General features: G+C 47.5%; 1 protein-coding gene across 2 annotated transcripts in view; it reads left to right on the plus strand.

Annotated features, from left to right (window-relative positions):
- The first annotated feature begins 7,481 nt into the window (after nt 1–7,481).
- Nucleotides 7,482–19,555, plus strand: part of rgs17 (regulator of G protein signaling 17) — a 12,737-nt gene continuing 663 nt past the window's right edge. The window contains exons 1-7 of one of the 2 annotated variants that reach the window (XM_076014098.1): nt 7,482–7,691; nt 11,058–11,227; nt 11,341–11,557; nt 14,625–14,755; nt 17,414–17,488; nt 17,618–17,849; nt 18,334–19,555. The exon at nt 18,334–19,555 is cut by the window's right edge and continues 663 nt beyond it. In XM_076014098.1, coding sequence (XP_075870213.1) covers nt 11,555–11,557; nt 14,625–14,755; nt 17,414–17,488; nt 17,618–17,849; nt 18,334–18,522 — 630 coding nt within the window. In that variant the 5' untranslated portion in view covers nt 7,482–7,691; nt 11,058–11,227; nt 11,341–11,554 and the 3' untranslated portion in view covers nt 18,523–19,555. Of the gene's footprint in view, nt 7,692–11,057; nt 11,558–14,624; nt 14,756–17,413; nt 17,489–17,617; nt 17,850–18,333 lie in introns of both variants that reach the window. The other variant, XM_076014097.1, reaches the window with a different exon arrangement.

The following is a 19,555-nucleotide window of genomic DNA, read 5'->3' on the forward strand; positions in this document are numbered from 1 at the left end:
GGGGAAAAAAAAAACAAATGCAACCCTAACCCTAACCAGACTGCCATGTTTCAGTCAGACATTTCAACAGATTGCAGCTTCTCCTCTTGAATATGCTGCAATTGCTCCTTAAGGAAACCCTGCAATTTTGTGAAGTTCACGTGAAAGAAAACAGAGCGGACTGTGTCGTCTCTGTCTGTGACGGTAACGGCGCCGTTACAGCGACGAGACAAATTGTTGCCAAAAATGTGCTTTCAACCCACAGAGTTCCGGAGAGTTCTTAGCTGTGAGCAGCCGTGAACAGGTGAGTGCGTCGATGAGCCGCTCCATCAATTATAAAGTGAAGAAGGCGCTCGCTGATTAGTTCTCAACAAGCTCGCCGGAAATGATTATTATTCAATCGAGGGGGGAATTCGCCCAGTCGTGTGGAGAAAGTCTAACGCTCTCATTTACACCTTCGCAGATCCGCTGCCGATTAATCCGGCTGATCTATAGGAGCCATGTGAGAGCAGTGCCGGGGCCCGCTGCAGTTGCACTCGCAGCCCCTCCAGATAATGAAAAATACCTCCTGGGTCGTCCGCCCTCACCGGCAGCCCTTCGACTCCATGGCAACGATGCAAACTAAATGGTTTCCAGCTGCCACTCGGTTTTTCTTCATATGAAGAAGGCTGATAAAAAAAAAATGCCTGGTGAAATTATTTGCCTTCATAACACAATTTAAGGGTCAGATAGTTTGTAAAATCTAATTCAATTTGACAGTAAAATGTTTTTCTGGCCTGTTGTAGAACTTGAAGAAGCTTGAAGGTCCAACAAACCTTAGCAGAACACCAAAACTGAGCATTTTTCTTGGTTGGTGACTGTAAACAGGGGGCTAAATATCCCGCAGTAGTTGTGTAAATTAAATTATTTTCATTGACCCGCTGTTCTGCACAGTGTGTTATAAGTTGTGTTCTCCTTTTACTTCTTTGTCAGTCACTGTGTATTGCCATTAAACAGCGTTGTTTAACATTGCTTGCATGTGCCAAAAGTTTAAACCCTCCACGTTAGAGTGTAACAGCAGCGGAGGGAGCGACATCCTCGTCTCGTGCGTTTGATCTCTGTGCTTTATCTCCAGTCGCCGCGGCAAATCGTCTTCTGTCGGGAGATGACATTAAACCTCCGTCAGCGCAGATCTCTGTCCCTGCAGCCACGTTGGCCGCAGATAAAATGTGCAACGGGACATTTTGATTGCCCCCCCCCCCGCCCCCCCCAAGTTCCATTTATCTTGATGAGTGTCACCGGCTGGAGACACCTGTGTCAGCGTCAGTCTTTTAGCCCCAGTGGCTGCTGGGGGGGAAAAAAAGGCGATCAAATCCAACAGCCTGAAGGATTCTCGCTCCAGTCTGCATCCGGGCCTGAGCGATGGGTGCAGTGAGCCTCCAAGGATGAGGAATCGTTTTAACGGCGTGCACACACATACACACACACACACACGCACACACACACACACACGTATGCTCATGTCAAACCAACCAACTGGTACATCTGTCTTTGCATGTGCTCCGGCTCCTTATCTGCAGTGAAAAGGTCTCTGCCTGCTGATCCGGACTGATGCACCTGACACTTCCCAGAAGGAGAGTTTTCTTTTCTTCTTTTCTACTCCTTTTTTCTTTCTTTTCATCTTTTCTTTTTTTCCTACTTTCTCTACTTCTCTTTTTTTTTTGCACTGCTGTGGCTGACTGGCAGGAACAAGACGATCCTGCAAAAACAACCGGGAAAGCAACCCGAAAGGTCACACACGTAATGTCTGGCTGACAACAGTCCGGTGCCTAAGTCGAAATAAGCAGAGATTGCTATGTTTATTTCTGCCGTCAGTGTTCGCGTTTGACGTGAAAGGCCAGAAACACTTGAGGCTGCAGTCAGCGTGGATGTACAGCGAGGCAGTGCAGCTTCGTCGCAACTACTGCTACAACGTGGCATCGCAGTGAACTGTGGGCCCATGTTGTGCCCACTCACCACACGGAAGCGAGTTTTAAGAAAACCCATTAACTCCATCCCACTATCATTATCACCCATGTTATTCCGCTTATCCGTGCACACAGGGGGCTTTGCAATTAATTAATCGGAATTAATCGTATTTTAATCACATATCAATATTTGAGTTGGTAACAGAGGTGGGAAGTACTTCAATAGATTTTTCAGGTATCTGTACTTTACTTGAGTAATTCTCTCATTCAACTTTTTACTTTTACTCCCTAAATCTGTACACAAATATCTGTATTTCCTCGGTCTTACTTTGAAAAAAAAAATGCCTACAACGTTTGGGTTTTTAAGTATTTAAAATGTTAAAAGAAATTCTCTTATTATTATTACAGTTGTTCTTGTTTGAAGTGGAGCCATTTGAACTATTCTGGTGCGTAGTTAAATATGAAATTGGATCACATCTTAGAGGGAGATTATTTGAGAGTGCCTCAGCTTTAGGGTCACTGTTTGGTGCATTTGCAGTACAAGGAAGATAAATATGTAGAAAATAACATTGGTTACTGTTATATATGTGTATATATATATATACATATATACACATACATATATTGTATTTAGCACGCTGTTCCCAACAGATGAGAGTTGGTCTCTTCCCCGGTGCCTCCAGCGAGCAGGCAGGAGTCAGACTTCGACTTTTAATTACCTCTTTAATCACGGAGCCGGAGACGATGCTCACGCAAGCCTATCGAGGAGCTATTGAGCAACTGTTGAGGAGAGGCGACAGGGCGAGGGGGCGGCTGTCACTTGGGCGAGCTAATAGAGAAGTTGTCGTCGTTGCTGTTGTCATTTTGGGGCGAGAGCAGACGCGGTAATGAAGTGGAGCTGTTCCCTCCTTCCTCCACCAAGGAGGAGGAGGATCGATTGAGTTAAATCGAGTGACACCTTTTTTCCTTCAAGGACAAGACCAAGACGCCCATTCACAATCGGCCCGGCGACTCGTGTGGATCATTAATGGAGTTGCATCAGGCACAGTTTGAGCTGGAATTGGACCTTGGGCGCCCATCTGTGAAAGAGGCCCTTCGTATAAAGGATTGATTTTTTTTTTTTTTCCCACCAGCAACAAAGCCGAAAAACAGCAAAAGAAAAAGGAGGTTGACTGATGGTCAGGTTACCCCCGCAGTCGGTGAGACGGGCGGAGCAGTGGCTGCAGGGAGCAATAGAAGAATGATTCAGAGTTTATTTGCATCATTAGGAATTGAGCAGAGCGGCAGCGGCGTGAGGCAAAGAAAGCATCAGTCGGCAAATAAACAGTAAATCACTGTGAAGAAGTACAAGACCTGAGCCTGTCAAATGTTACAGCGGGCTGCTTTCAGTCGAGTTCAATGTGACTTCATTCACGACAATGCTTCAGCTATTTTGATTTAAAATGCATGAGCTTTGTCATTTTAAAATTGATTGAATTTGTGGCATTGATTTCAAAATGGTTTGTGCTGCCGCCTCACAGCAAGAAGGTTGTGGGTTCAGTTCCGGGCGTGGGACCTTTCTGTGTGGAGTTTGCATGTCCTCCTTGTGTCTGCGTGGGTTCTCTCCGGGTTCTCCAGCTTCCTCCCACAATCCAAAAACATGCATGTGAGGTGAATTGGAAACTCTAAATTTCCCGTCGATGTATATGTGAGAGTGAATGGTTGTTTGTCTCAATGTGGCCCTGAGATGAATTGGCAATTTGTCCACGGTGTCACTCTGCCTCCCCTATGACAGCTGGGAGAGGCTCCAGCTGACTCCTGTGACCCTGAGCTGAAGAAGAAGCGGGCACTGAAAACGAATGGATGGATGGATGGAATTTAAAATGCGTTGATGGGTTGGGTAACTTTTAGAAAAATCAAACGAAAATATAATAAATAAAGAATGGGTCCATTCCATTGTCAATTCTTCTTCCTCTCCAAGCTCTAAGCTTCAAGCTCCCAAGGTTGCTGAAACCTGCTTGTGTTTGTCACAACTCTGACCTTCATCTTGAAGTGAAGTGATGTCAGAATTCCATCGTGAAACCTTGTCGTCGCCAACGTCCAGCTATTCCAAACCTCTAAGCTGCAAAAATCAAACGGACCTATTTGTTTGTGTCAAACCCTTTACACGAACATGATGCACCTGTCGACAGGTACGGCGTGTGAAGACCAGTTCAAATCAACTGTAAGCTCTGCACAGCTGTTGCACGGCTAACTACAGGAACGGCGTCGACTCACTTCTGGATTACAGGATTTGGGATTCAGTCGATGCTCGGCGGGATGATTAATCCATAATTCACTGCGGTTGTGCAAAACTCGCTGAAATGCCGACGCAAAGAGAAAACCCGCGGCAACCAGGTGTTAATTATTCATCAAAGCAACTTTGAGCGCGTCCTGTCATCGGTATTCTTTGCGTGTATCTCCTGCATGACCCACAACGCACCTAGTGGTTACGAGGCAACTCTTAATTCGGACTGATTGGCCACTTTCGGGAGAAGAGCTGAAAGAAAAAGTGAAACGGGTCCAATTAAACGGTGCGAAATGGCTCGCACGTCTACCGGGCTGTTTGTTCCTGATGATCAAAACATGTGCCGCTGTGCATTCAAACAACACTTCAGTTTGTCACCGCGGCTTATTCCTTCAACTTCGCAACGACGCGGAGGCAAATGTGCTCTGCTGAACGTCTCGCGGGGTAAAATAACGATCCTGTGATCGTCTGCGAGCGTGTAGCCACAGGCTGCTCGCACCATCCTGGGAGTCATGGTTCATTTACGATTTTCTTTACACTGCGATGAGCTCGTGCTGTTACGTCGTAAGAATAGTGAAAAGATCCGTTGTTCACCGAGTTTCACCCATGAAGTTTTTCTCCCCACTGAATAAAGCGTTGTTTCTTCCCTGCTGCTTTAGATTCTGAATTAGATTTTAATGTAATGCAAAAGAAAGTGAAGTATGTGGCAACCAAATGCATGCCTTTATAAGATACCTGGAAATCTTTTTTTTTTTTTTTAAAAGGTGCAGAAATACTCTTGTTTTCTTCCTTTTACAGCCTGGAATTATTCTGTACTATTGGTCTGTGGCTCATGTATACACAGATATTTTAGAGCTTATAGAACACTTGTATGTACATATAGACCTTGCTCAGGCACAATATAACTATAACATCCTTTACCTCTGCCACTCCATTTGCTGATGGCTAATGGAAGCTGCAGAAGATAAAAATACCGGCATGAAAGTAAATGTAAATGGGCTCATCAGTGCTGGCAGCACTGATGCAGCATGTAAACATCTGTGATGATCAGCTCTGGCCCTGGTTGTACTTGGATCACATCATTCTCATTCAGTATTATATATATATAGTCCTTCAAGGGCTGAAATGTTCTGTGAGACCTTGATGGAAGAGAAGAAAACAACAACAGCTGACATAAATCAGCAGATTGTGGGAGGAAAAAAGGTGTAATGTTTTCAAAGGGAGAGTGAGGGACAGGAAATCTAACACCTGAGCACCCTGAGCAGAAACGGAAAAATGTTTGAACTTACATAGCCCTTTATTCTTCCCATTTGAGCTAACCTGTGGGACATGTCTCAGGAATGAAAACAGGAGTCGATCCAGGACATTTAAAATTCCTTTCTAATGAGTCAACTACATCAAGGAACGCACTCGTGTTTTTCTCCCCTGACCTTTTCACCGTTCTCCCTCGGGCACCTCCACATTCAATTTCTCTTTGAGAGGGTCCACACTTCAAAAGGTGGAAGCGCCGAAGGGCTGCACATTTACATTTGGCACATCCGGTTTGAAAAAGCTAATTTAAATGTATTGAAAATGCAATTCTTTTGTTTTTTTTCAGAGAATAAATACAAGAAACATATGGAATATGGAAAGTGACGAGCCTTCATTATCATAGAAAGAGATTTTTTTATGGCCATGCAGTTGCAGTGACGACTACTTTTTCTTGCTTTATTCTGCCATGAAAAATTCCTTTGTGAAAACAGCTTAGTGTGAGTGTCCGTGTCCCTAGTTAATATAAAAATAACCAACCAATTACTTTTCTGCTAATACAGTCAGATTGATGTGTTAAGATTGTTAACGAGGGCAGCCAAGTACAAGTAAGTGTCATGGTGTTTGTAAAAACAAATACATCAATTTCCCTCTCTGAGTAGTTTTCCTGCAGCGTTCGCTCACGTCCAATTAGCAACTGTTGCATTAAACCAGCGGTTCTCAAACTTTCTCTGTCACGCCCCACCTTGGAGGAAGAAATTTTTTCATAGCTAGAAGTCCCAAATTTGACATGGCTGTGTCTTGAGGGATCCCGATGAACCTGCAAGTGGTCCCATGTCTCTAGGACAAACTTGACTTTTGACCCCATAGACTTGCATGGCATTAGGGTTAGCGATAAGGCTGGAATTAGGGTTAGGGTTACTGCTGGAATTAGGGTTAGGGTTTCGGGGTTCCTCATGGGCTGGAAGCCCCAAATTTGACGTGGCTGTGTCTTGAGGGATCCCGATGAACCTGCAAGTGGCCCCATGTCTCTCGGACAAAGTTGACATGCTCCACAAAACAGACAAAACATCTTCTGAGCTTGATTTGCCTTTGTTAGTGCTGTATAATCAAGGTAATTATTTTTAAATACGAAAATAGAAGATTTGGAATCTGCACTTTTGTGTAGTGTGTGTGTGTGTGTGTGTGTGTGTGTGTGTGTGTGTGTGTGTGTGAAAGAGAAATGAAATTCATAGAGAGTGAGATAGAGCAGAGTTTTGGTGCCCCCCTGTGTAGGAAATGATACACAAGCTTGCTACAACACAGTGGGGATGTTACGCCATTGGAAAAAAAAATAATCTGCACAAACACAACATTCAAAATGCAGACACTATCAAAAAAAATCTAAACATGAAAAACAGTGATCAGATGAGTAAGTCAGTGTTCAGAGTGACCATGTGAAGTTGCTGCTGCAGACATTTCTTGCTGCAGTACAGAGGAAATTCTCAAGTCATTGTCAGATGTATTGCTGTTACAAAGTTCACATAAAATGGGAAAACTTTGTAAAAGCATTGGACAAAAAAAATACAAGTTTACAATTTGCAGACAAAAGACACATAAAGAAAGATTCTTGTTCGTGCTATTCAACACAATCACAGAAATCATTATTATTATTATTATTATTATTATTATTATTATTATTATTATTATTAATATTATTAATATTATTATTATTAATATTATAACATTATAACTCCGCTTAACCTTTTCCATCTTCCTAAATATGTTTTGGACCCATTTCACTTGTCGCCCCTCACAGTTCCAATTGCATTCACTCCCTCAGGGCAAGACCCCATAGTAGCATATTGGTGTGTGTTGTTGACGCTTGTTGCAGAAGTGTGTGTGTGTGTGTGTGTGTGTGTGTGTGTGTGTGTGTGTGTGTGTGTGTGTGTGTGTGTGTGTGTGTGTGTGTGTGTTTGCGCCCCCTCTCGCTGCTGCAAGTCGACGCTCAGCAGCAGTGCATCTCCTTCGCCGACTGCAGCCACTCAGCAGCAGCAGCAGCAGCGGCGGCGGCGGCGACGGCAGCGCGCCTGCGCAGTGCATCCAGGGGCTCGGCGGCGTTCGGTGCTGAAGTGGGGCGGATGGCAGGAAAAACAGCGGCGATGGACGTTACACCGCAGGATTCCCGTCCGCGACGCCGCTAGAGCGCACGTCGGCCGAAGGCGCTCGCCACTCGACCGCCGCGGGACGCTGACAATCCGGCCACCGAGGGGGTAAGACGCCGATTAATCGCGCAAACGCCCCGCACGGTGCGGCTAGCTTCCGTTAGCACGGAGCTAGCCGCCGCCGCCGCCGCCGCCGCTGCTGATCGGCTGCTGCTCGGTTGCCACCGCCTCCTCTGGCCGCCACAGATAGCGGATTTCCAGGGTGTCGGCTGCCGCTAGCGGACGGACGGACTGTGGTCGGCCTTTGATTCCCATCAGACGTCGGTGCAAAGACGGTCACCGACTGTCGTTTGCACCGGTGTCAGCTGTAGTGTGTGTGTGTGTGTGTGTGTGTGTGTGTGTGTGTCGGGGGAGGTGGGGGATCCCCTCCTCCTCCTCCTCCTCCTCCTCCACCACCTCCACCTCACCTCCCCCGCCTCCCCTGCGTTCGTCCCCTCGTACCTGCTCCTGCTGCTGCTGCTGCTGCTGGGTTCACTTGGTTCAGGCAGCTGCGGGAGGAAACCACTCAAAAAAGGCAGGCAAACCCCAGCAGCAGCAGCAGCAGCAGCAGAGGCAGCAGCTAGCCAGGAGAGCAGCGTCCTGTGAGCCTCTGCTGGTTCGCTGTCTGCTCATGTGCACAGGCCTTTGGGCAGATGCAGCAGCAGCAGCAGCAGCACACCATGCATCAGCCATAAATTCACATCTCAGTTATTATTTATTTTTTTGTGCGTGTGTGCTGATCACATATTTTAGCCCCTCCAACTGTCACGCATGGCGGAAGGAGTCACACCAGATGCAGCAGCACCCACACCGCTGTCCCCCCCCCCCCCCCCCTCCACCCCCCATGGGCATGTAGGGGGGGCATAGGAGGGCCGTGGTGGGGGCAGGGGGGCTGATACTCAGGTAATCTGCATCCTGGTTGTAATTCCTGATTCTCTTCATTCACCGTTTTCCCACCTCGTCACCGGGGAGACGTCTGGGACGAGCGGCTTTGCGCTGTCGGTTTGTCACATGGGGATATTTTTTTTATGTGAGCTGAACTGTGGAGGCAGTGACTGTCTGTCAGCTGGCAAAAACCCGATGGCTCGACGATGAATTAGTGCAGTGATAATGGAGATTGGGCAAGGCTTGTAGGGAAGAAATAAAAGCAGACTGACATTTGTCACCTCTGGCGCTAGGTTGCAAAACTCCCATCGAAAGCCGGAGTCCTCGAACCTGAGAGCTGCTTCACGGGTCCTGAGTCATATGAAGGGCAACCAGTTGGCTCCACACTCCTGAAATATGACAAACTTTCTCAGTTCTATATGATCATTAATGCTACTGATCTATGCGAAGACACCGATCACGTTAATGAGTTGTCAATAATTATCAACAGCGACTTAACAAGGTTGGATAAAAATTGAATTTTGGACGCAGCTCTGCAACTTGTGCTATTTTTAGAACAGGCCTGCGAGGGGCGACTCATGTGGTCCTGGGAGGATGGGGGTGGTGGCTACATTATATGAAATGAAATGAGTTCCTTGAAGTCGATAAGTCAGCAAAAATAAAGAACTGCTGTGTTTTTACTCATTCATAATAAGTTTTTACATGGACGTGTAAGCGTGAGCACTTGTGAGGAGGTCAACAGGTGTTGGCAGTGGGCCCAGGTTGTCTCTGCTGCTACGAGATGATCGGATGTGGAATCAAATGTGGCGTCTGAAAAGTGCAAGTAACGTGCACTTTGAGCTTGCAGTATAACCCCTGACCAGTAGGCGCTGCTATACCTGACACAACGGACCTTTGAAGCTAAAACTTTTAATTCCCTCCTTGATCAAACAGTTGCCAGTTGTGACGACTTGAAATGACTGACTTTGCCCAAATAAAAGTTTTTAAAGGGTCCGGACTAGGGATGCGAATTATCGATTATTCATTGATGAATTGACAATCGATCGATTAACGATTAATTGATGAGCGGCGATTTTTTTTTTTTTTTCTCCTGAGAATCTAAATTTAACAATGAAAAATGTGTAAGGAACACGTTTGTTCACACTTTTGATAATGTTGAGGGTCCAATGTGACTCACTTTTACATTAGAGAACAGTAAAAACAACCTAAACATTTCTCCTCTGACTGTAAGTTGACTTCTAATGGGTCACATTTCTACTTTTTTAAACTTGTTTAAAAGTAACTTATTCAAGGTGTATTATGACCATCACAGTATCTACAGGTGTATTGCTCTTTCCTGCCACTACAGTTATATTAACTACACGTGTAAAAAAAAATGTTCAATTTAATTGCAACTGATCGATTCAATTCTTAATTGACAATTAATCGATGACCGATGCTGAGACCGAGCTTGAACGGCTGCCTCTGAAAGTAGTGGGATTATATATTCCCCTCCAACAACCAATCCGTGAACAGATTCTTCCGCGACCGGTTGCTTCTGGTTTTTTTTTCGCCGTCTTGTTTTGCACGAGTGTGCGTTGTGCGTTGCGCGTAGCCGGCGCTCGGAGACTCTGCCCAGCGCCTTATCTCTGCGCACAGCTACGCTAAATTGCTCCCCTGGACTTTATTTTAATGTACAAGGGCTACTTTTGTCTTCCAACCAGTTCCAACTGGCGTGAGTGCATACTGGAGGGAGGGGGGGGGGGGGGGGGAGGGCGGCTCACAGTGGAGCAGTATCTCCCAGGCGCCGCCGCTCGCCTCGTAAATTGGATTGCAGCCGTAGTTGTGTGTGTGTGTGTGTGTGTGTGTGTGTGTGTGTGTGTGTGTGTGTGTGTGTGTGTGTGTGTGTGTGTGTGTGTGTGTGTGTGTGTGTGTGTGCGTCTCCCGAGGTCAACGTGTGAGGACCTGCACGCTCCCGTTTTTACGAGCAGGCAGATGAGTCGTTTTTGGCTTAAAAAGAAAAAAAAAAGCTTCTTGCGCGTGAGAAGGTGTTGGTTGGGTTGCGGAGCCGTCGACGGCCTGCAGACTTTTTTTCCCGAAAATCTGGAATCTTTGGCTCTTCATCTTGGTTTAGTTCATCTGGCTTAAAAGTACTCCCCTGTTTGAAGGCGGACACGCTGGCCAGGAGGTCAGAGGCGGTGTCCTCAGAGTGTGAGCAGGTCAGACTGGACTCCACCTTTTCATTTGCCGCACTTAAAAAAATCTTGGCGAAGTGATTTTCGGACTGATCGTTAGGGAGAAATGAGTGACATTTTCTGGGAGGAAAAAAGCATCTGTAAAAATGATCATGGAGAATAAATAGAAACACTCCTGCTGGAGTCAGCAGTGTGTTGACTTCATCTGGAACTGATGTTGGAGCGAAGCACCGTGAGCCTTCTCCAGTCCCCAAACCTCTGCGTCATTACATAACCGTCCACCAGGGGGGGACACATTCGCTCACCTGTGTCGGACGAGACGTCACACTTGTGATGATTTTCACTGACTTGTCTTTCTGATTTTGTTCTGTTGTAGATGCTGTACTGGACCCGGCCGCTCCCATCACCTCCGTCAATGACATTTCCAGCCAGCAGGTCCTAGACAGACCTGCCTGGGTCTCCAGCCTCTGGGTCTCCAGCCTCTGGATCTCCAGCTTCTGGGTCTCCAGCCTCTGGATCTCCAGCTTCTGGGTCTCCAGCCTCTGGGTCTCCAGCATCTGGATCTCCATCTTCTGGATCTCCATCTTCTGGATCTCCAGCTTCTGGATCTCCAGCTTCTGGGTCTCCAGCTTCTGGGTCTCCATCCTCTGGGTCTCCAGCATCTGGGTCTCCAACCTCAGCTCCATGGGTCTTCAGCTCCAGGGATGGTGACACCGCAAACGTCTCTTCCCTCTGCTGAAAAGAACGCCGCGGCTCCGCCCACCATCTCCTGTCCGTCTGTCCGTCCGTCAGTCGGCCCCATTATCGTCCAGCAACCTATTACCTCACGCCATGACGGCTCTCTCTGACCTGTTGTCAGGAACTCACTAATTAATGGTAAGTCCAGCCTGGTACCTTTGGCACATCATGTCATTTTTCTTTTGCTTTTTAATTGAGATAAAACCGGGGCCAGTGATTTTCTGATGGTTTAATGTCACACAGTAGGGTTTTTTCCCCCCACTCCTGACCTGTAGCACAAAGAATTTACCCCTTAATTGAATCCAGCCAAATGTTAATTTTATTTAATGACGTGTCCCACTACCAAGTTAAACACGTGGTTCAAAAAAAAAGGCAGAAGGTGTTTAAAGGTCCCCTGTGTAAAATCTGCCTTGATTTATGATTTTTATAATGGTAAAAGCAAAACACACTGCCCATAAATACATTAATAAAAGTGTATCCTCACAGTACAATCCAAGTCATTTTAGTTTTCCTACCCTTGGAATGGTTCTCATAAGAATATACACAGAGCAGTAAGGGTCTTGCTCCTAGTTGGCTGCCATTTTTTTTAAGGAAGCCGTCTTGACAGTGAACTAACAGGAAACGCGCTTCCTTAAATACCGGGCTTCCTTAAAAATGTTGCACTCTGGACCTTTAAATCCTCCAGCAAAACGATCGTGTCCAAAGGCTCTCGAGGTCCATGTGACTCCCCATCGAAATGGAAGATAGACAATAAAACCAGGAGATGAAACAGAGGACTGGCTGTAGTGTTTAATGCGAGAGGCTTCAGGATTCCTGACTTTCGCTCCAGGACTGCTAGTAGACCAGAGCCAGAATTAGCTTCTCATCCAACACAGCGGCCTGTTTTTCAGTCCAACTCCACGTTCTTTGATTTTGCAGAGCCCCAAATGTGGAAATGTGACGCTTAGGACTCGCTCACAGACACACACACACACACACACCGCGTGCACTCGCTTGATGCGTTGCCGACGTCCTCCTAAAACAAGCTGCGTTTCTATTGCAGTTTTTCGTAAAAAATTAAAAGCGGTATGTCAAAGGTTTGGACAATTTGTAATTTCTGTCACCTGACCCCGTACGTCACAGTTTTTTATTGCAATATTTAGGTTTTGCGCAATTTTCGGGGGAAATGGAAACGCAGCTAATGGCTCGCTGCAGGTTGATACCACTTTCAACTTTTGTTAGCGGAGCTGCAAAAGCGTCTTTGTTGATGTCTGGCAAACTGCATGGGAGGTTAAACAACCCCCCCCCACACCAAAAATAAATAAATAATAATAATAATTCACTTCGGAATAATAGACGGATGCTCCGTCTAATCAAAGCCAGTTGTTGCAGCCTGCATCGCTCTCACTGTGCAGCGAACCACTCCGCTGTCTGCAACAGACGCTTGATTTGTCCTCTGCTTGCTTTTGATTATTCCCAACTGAAAAGGTCAGTCGAGATGAAGCGATACGTCTTATTAAGCGGATGAATGACCGGCTTCCTTTTTTCTTTTTTTCTTTTTCACTCGTTCGTCTCTTTGTGTTTCCACTCCATATTTGCATCTCCTCTTGTGAGGAGGTCTTGTGCTGCAGCTCCTCCTCCATGTTGGGAAAACAAAGCCGTTGCCCCTCTGTCCGTCATTTGCATCAGACAGGCCGCTGTCATTCTTTTTTCTGGCGGCCCTGCTGGCTGAATAATAAGCCACCGTCCAACCATGTATGCAGAGTGACAGCAGCCAAAAGTGTAGATGGACCCATTATTTCCAATTAACGTGATCAGGAGATTCACTTTAAAAAAAAAATGGAATAGAATAGATGAACTTTATTGATCCGAAATTGGGAAACTACACTTATTTTATCACCTTTGGAGGTAAGGGATCGTTTTTCCTATTTGGCACTTTTCATTTTAGTTGTATGTATGTGGTGTAATCAGCCTTTAAAGAGGACTCACCCAGGCCGACAAGGCTCAGCTGCTGCACTTTGACTTTGAAACAAGTTCAGTGTTGCTGCTGTCACATCCTCCCAACTTTGAGAATGAGCTCAGCGTGGCGGTCAGGAACTCCCTCCGCACGCTGGTATTTTCCAGCTGCAAGTCTCGGCCCATCGCTGAGCTCCAGAGACACGATGGCTATGGAATGAATGACTGGAGTTCAGCAGCTGCAGCAGCAGCAGCAGCAGCAGCAGCAGCAGCAGCAGCAGCTCTGTGACGCTCTGGAAGTTTCTCCCCCTCTCATCATTCGGCTCCTGTCGTCAATCGAGCAGAACTTTGTCGGTCTGATCAAGTCCAGATTTGTGTTTTTAGACCGCGAGCGAGTCACCCGTCCGCCTCGTCTCTCCTCAGCCCTGATTTATCGACTTGCTGACAGGCTGTTTCCCACCTCACTTGGACGTGTCCGGGCTGAACGCTGCCCCGACTTGCAGCCGTTGTCCCTCCACCGCTGCCTCTAAGGCCGTTGCAACGCTTGTTGCTGGTGGCCTAAAAAAAGTGGAAGGTTTAGACAGACAATGGAGTTTGTTTTGGAGTCTCAGGTAGTAGTGGTATAGTAAGTTTTGGGGGGGTTTTTTTACCCTCAGTGCACAATCGTACTTGTTGCTCTTGCAGTTGTTTTGTTTAAGTTCAGCCAATCGCTGAAATCCAGCATCAAATGCCCAGCGTTTCAATCTGCAATGACGGTCCTGTTTAGGTTGGAATCAGTCTGTCCAGACCAGGGGTGGGACAGTTTCATATGGTGTGTTTTGGTGACCCACCTCACAGGAGGAAAAATTATATAATGTGATATGTTGAAAACATGTTCTTTCATGTCAACTGAAAATGAAAACGTTACAGCAAACGTGCGTGCGTGCGTGCGATGACGGCGCCCATTGAAATGCATGAGCTGTGAGTGTCAGAGGAAGCCAGAGGAAGAGGACTTGGCTCCCAGCCAGAGAGGGGGGGCACTCCACCTGCTGGAGGGAATCCTCCTGCGGAGGCTCCGCCCCTCTGCATCTTCTGCTCACTACACGTCTGTCCGCCTCCCCCCTGAAGAAACACCTGGAGCTGCATCGCATTTGACCGTCTTCTAACCGTTGCTTCTTCTTCTCCCTCTCTCTCTCTCTCTCTCTCTCCCCCTCTCGCTCTCTCTCTCTCTCTCTCTCTCTCTCTCTCTCTCTCTCTCTCTCTCTCTCTCTTCTCTGTTTTTGTGGTGAAGCCCCGCAGTGTGAGTGGAGTGGAGATGAGAAAAAGGCAGGCGGCCCACATCGAGGCCCCACCCCAGGCCCCTGGACAGCCCCGCTCCAACACCTGCTGTCTGTGCTGGTGTGGCTGCTGCAAGTGTCTCTGGTAAAGACAAACACTCTCCTGCCTCTCAAAGCTCCCACGTTAACACGTCCACACCTTCCTTTTTTATTTTTACGTACACCATTGGAGTCGGTTCACATGGTGCGGGTCCTCTAACGGCCGCTGCGAGAACGTTGCGGTGAAAAATGGCGCCGATTTCTTTTGTCTTTTTCGCTCGTCAGCATCTCGGCCTCCGGCTCCGGTTTTGCAGTCGCTGCAGAAACGTGTTGTCAGATGAGATTAGGCCAGTCTGTCAATATGCAGTACAAAGCAAGAAGGCCAGAGTTGGCCAATCAAAAAGCAAGTTTGTTAGCGTGCGTGAGCGACTGGCGGCGCGGCTAACGTGTTTCCGACATGGATGAATCGGTCGACTGAGGCGACAACTCTGTGCTTTCGGTTGATTGGTGGAGGTGGAAAGTGTCTTTTTTTTTTTTTTTTTGCGAGGAGATTAAATTTTATTGACACCGCAAAACGGTGAACAGTGCACCCACCGCTTGTTGTCTTTATGTTGCGAGGCTCTGCATTGGATTCGTAAACATTGCATGGCGCAGCTCCTCTCATTGCGTTTAGCATCGACTCACCTGCTGCGAGAAGTCAGCCGGGTTCACTCAGCTACACATTCACAAGCTGCGTTTCCATTGCATTTTGTCAAAATTTTCAAAATATCGCTTTTATTTTGCATAAAACTGTCATTTAAACACAGCTAGTGACTCCATGTCCTCCATGTGGTTGTTGCTCACGGCCGTATTGTTATTTTAAGCAACAATCATTTTGTTGATTCATCAGATTTCTTGAAAAAGGGAACAAACAAACCAAAAAAAACAAACAAAACATGCGTACACATACATTTGAAAAGAACACAGGAGCCGAGACCACCACCACCACGAGCGTCACCCAAAAAAAAACAAATAAAAAAAAAACTGTGTGGGTGTCCAAACGCTGGCTGTTGAGAGTCTAGACTCGCCCCTGAGCAAGGCAGCAGGCGGGCAGCGAGGGCGGCCCTCCGGCTGCGGCAGCGACCAGTGAATCAGACATTGTTTGCAGCCAGCGAGTGAATGAATGCACCGCCTCTTTTCACACCACTTCATCTCAAGTGGTTGCAGCTTGCGAGCTGGGCCTGCAGTGTGTGTGTGTGTGTGTGTGTGTGTGTGTGTGTGTGTGAGAGAGAGTTAATGAAATGATCTCCAGAATATGGCCCCTGGAAAAAATTGTCTCCAGTCTGCATGTTTGCTTTTTTTTTCCTCCTTTTTTTTTTTTTTTTTTTTTTTTTTGAAAGCTCCTCAGAGGAACACTGAGCCTTTTGAGCTCCACGCGTTTGTGTAGAGAAAGAAATTTGTTAAATGCTGCGCAGTGTTTAGCCTTTTTTTTTTTTTTTCCTTCTCTCTTACTGTCATGCTGAGTCAAGCAGCAGCAGCAGCTGAATTTCCAGGAACGGAGTGTGTCAAATTTTTTGCCCTCTTCCTCCACCTCCTCCTGCTCTTCCTCTCCTCCTGTTCCTCCTGCTTCTTTCCTCCTTCATCTCCTTCTCCTCCGCTCCTCTTCCTCCTCTCCCTTCTCCTCTTCCTTCCCCTTCTCCTCCTCCTCTTCCTCCCCCTCCTCCTCCTCTCCCTTCTCCTCTTCCTTCCCCTCATCCTCCTCTCCCCCCCCCCCCCCCCCTCCTCTCCCCTCCCTTCCCACCTCCCTGCACGAGGCCCTTATCTAGCCGGGGTGCTTTCTATTTCCGTCGGCGGATCACATGCAAAACAGCTGTGAAGAAGAGCCGTATATTTAGCCGTATTGTGAGCCGGGGGTGGGTTGGGAGGTTTGGGGGGGGGGGGGGGGGGGGCTGTGGCCAGCTTATCCCATTACTGCTGCACAATAGGCACTTTGACCAGAGCGAGTGGAAGAGGAAGGAAAGATCCTCCATGGTGGGACAGAAATAGAGACTTCTGTGTGTGTGTGTGTGTGTGTGTGTGTGTGTGTGTGTGTGTGTGTGTGTGTGCGTGCGTGCGTGCGTGCGTGCGTGCGTGCGTGCGTGCATGTGTCACTGTGGACACGGCCAGTGTGACCGTGCTACGCCGGAGAGGCCGGCCCCCCTTTTTTTTCCTTTTTTTTTCTCTTTTTTTCCCTTTTTTTATTTTTTTCTCTTCAGCAGTCGCAACTGAAGCGCTATTGTGTGGCGGCGGCCCGAGTTGCGTGCTCTCATTTGTTGTGGGTCATCGTTGTTTGTAGGTCAAAGTTCACGTCCACGCCCCCCACTTGGGGGGAGATGCGGTTGCATTTTTATTTATTATTGTTATTATTATTGAAATCGGTGATTGTTTCTTTACAACAACACACTGAACCTCATCACAGCTGCACCCTTATCATCAAGCTTCCCTGAAGCGCTCTCCTGAACGCCAATCCTGTTGAATTGTTGTACTGATCACCAGAGGTGGAGGTTCCCACCTCAGCGGACGCTGCTGAGGACCTGCAGGGATCCGGTTTGTTCTGGTTTTATTCTGGTCCGTGTGCAGCGCAAAACTCTGGGAGCAACACTTTTGTTTAAAACTCCATCAAACCCACTCAAGCCCGTTGGCACGTTTGAATGAAAGCAGCTTGTGGGCACTTTGGCAGTTGATTTGATTCATTCATTCATTCATTCATTCATTCATTCGTTCTTTTTGCTTGTCTCCACTGCAGGAATGAAGACAGGATGGACAGGAGCGAACGGCAGACGTGCACCAAGATGGACAGTATTGAAGCTGCTGAAGAACAGTGAGTTTGGTCTCTTCCTCCTTTCTCCCCACCCTGCTCCCCCTTCACCTCGGTGCGCTGGCTCGCACGACTCGCCGTCGCTCATCGCTCTTGCTTTCCTTCCCTCTCTCCTCTCCGCCTCCTCCGAAGACGCGCCAGTCTGGAGGAGGTGCTGTCGTGGTCGCGGAGCTTCGAGCTGATGCTGCGCTCGCTGGAGGGCCGGGAGGTGTTCCGGGAGTTCCTGCGCTCCGAGTACAGCGAGGACAACCTGCTCTTCTGGCTGGCCTGCGAGGACCTGAAGAAGGAGACCAGCACCGCCCTGGTGGACGAGAAAGCCCGCATCATTTACGAAGACTACGTGTCCATATTGTCGCCCAAAGAGGTACAAAGTGTGATAATGAGCATGTGGCCCCTCCCCCCGCTCGCCCGTCGGTCCGCTTTATTTTATGGCTCTTGGGAATTTGCATTCATTCGTCAAAATACGCAGCAGTGCATTCTGGGATTTGTAGTTTTAGCGGTACATGTGCTGTGTAACAGTGGCAGGACAATTATAATGACTCTGCAGGGCCAAATTTGGCCCGCGGACCAGAGTTTGACGCCTCTGCTATATACAGGTACTACCTGGAAAAATTAGAATATCAAGTAAAAGTTGTTTTATTTTGGCAATTTAACATAAAAGATGAAACCGACAGATTTTATTGGGCCATTTCACGCAAATTGACATCTCAAGCAGTTGTATGTCCGCGTTAGTTAAGTAGTCATAATAATATGAAACGGTTATTTCAAAGGCGTCGTCTTGAAGGAAGCAGCCGTGTCAGTGTGCTTGTGCTCGTGACGGTGAATGTGGTCGTGCTCTGCGTGCTCAGGTGAGTCTGGACTCGCGGGTGCGGGAGGGGATCAACCAGACCCTGACGGAGCCCAGCAGCCTGATGTACGAGGAGGCCCAGTTCCAGATCTACACCCTGATGCACCGCGACTCCTTCCCCCGCTTCCTCAACTCCACCGTTTACAGAGACCACCTGGCCACCAGGAGGCGCCTCTGCCTCGACACCTAGAGCCCCTGCGACCCCCCCCCTCCGGGCCGGTCCAATCCGGTCCGGTCCGGTCCGGTCCGTCGGCCGCCGTCGTACGCCAACGAGACTACTGCTACTACTACTACTACTACTACTTCTACTACTACTTTAACTTCACATACTACTATGGTGCCAGAAGTTGACGACAACGACAACAACAAAATCTCTCCCTCTTTCTTGATTAAAACAAGCAAAACAAAAAAAACACCTTAAAAAAACTGAACTGAGCGACGTCCGAGATAGCTGGTTGTTTTTTCTATTTATATTTTTTAAAAAGCAATTTCTATCCAGTTGTCCACCCGAGCCAGGTCGGCCTTTTTCACTGGTTGGTTTCAGACCATTTGAAGAAAAGAAAGAAAAAGAAAAAATGCTGGCCAGTGATTGTTTTTTTTGTTTTTTTTGCTGGCGCCGCGAGGCCATTGGTCGACCCGCGGACGAGGACGACCAATGGCGGCGGGCGGGTGGAGACGAACGAACGAACGAACGAACGAACGAACGAATGAACGGAGGGAGAGACAGACTGAGGAAAACCAAGGAGAAAACAAAAGAAAAGACAAGCCAGCTGTTCCTGTACTGTAATATTTCGACCTCACGCCCTCACGTTAACGTTCTCAACTCACTTCCTCTGTTCCGCTCCTCCCTCTCTTTGGCTTTTTCTTCTTTTTTTTTCTTTTTTTTATTCTTCAATTTTGAACTCTATCCCATTCCTCGGATGTGTTCATCGCTCTTTGAATTCCTTTCCTCCTTTTATTTTTTTTTCACGTGAGACTCAGCTGTGGGTGGCAGTGGCCGAGCGGAAGCACTGACTGGCTCTGCATGGAAACGTCTCTCTACGGTAGCTCGACAATGTAAGCCGCGGACTGCAACTGTTTGTTTTTCGGGGGGTGTTGTTTTGTTAGTTTATTTCCTGATAGTGAGGTATATCAAGACAAGAGAGCCGTCTCTCTCTCTCTCTCTCTCTCTCTCTCGCTGTCTGTGTCCAGTGAAGGGAAAATCTGCCAATTTTTACTGCTGC

This window comes from Nelusetta ayraudi, unplaced genomic scaffold, assembly GCF_046127955.1.
Source record: "Nelusetta ayraudi isolate G7.1 ecotype Tasmania unplaced genomic scaffold, CSIRO-AGI_Nayr_v1 ptg000165l, whole genome shotgun sequence".
NCBI lineage: Eukaryota > Metazoa > Chordata > Actinopteri > Tetraodontiformes > Monacanthidae > Nelusetta > Nelusetta ayraudi.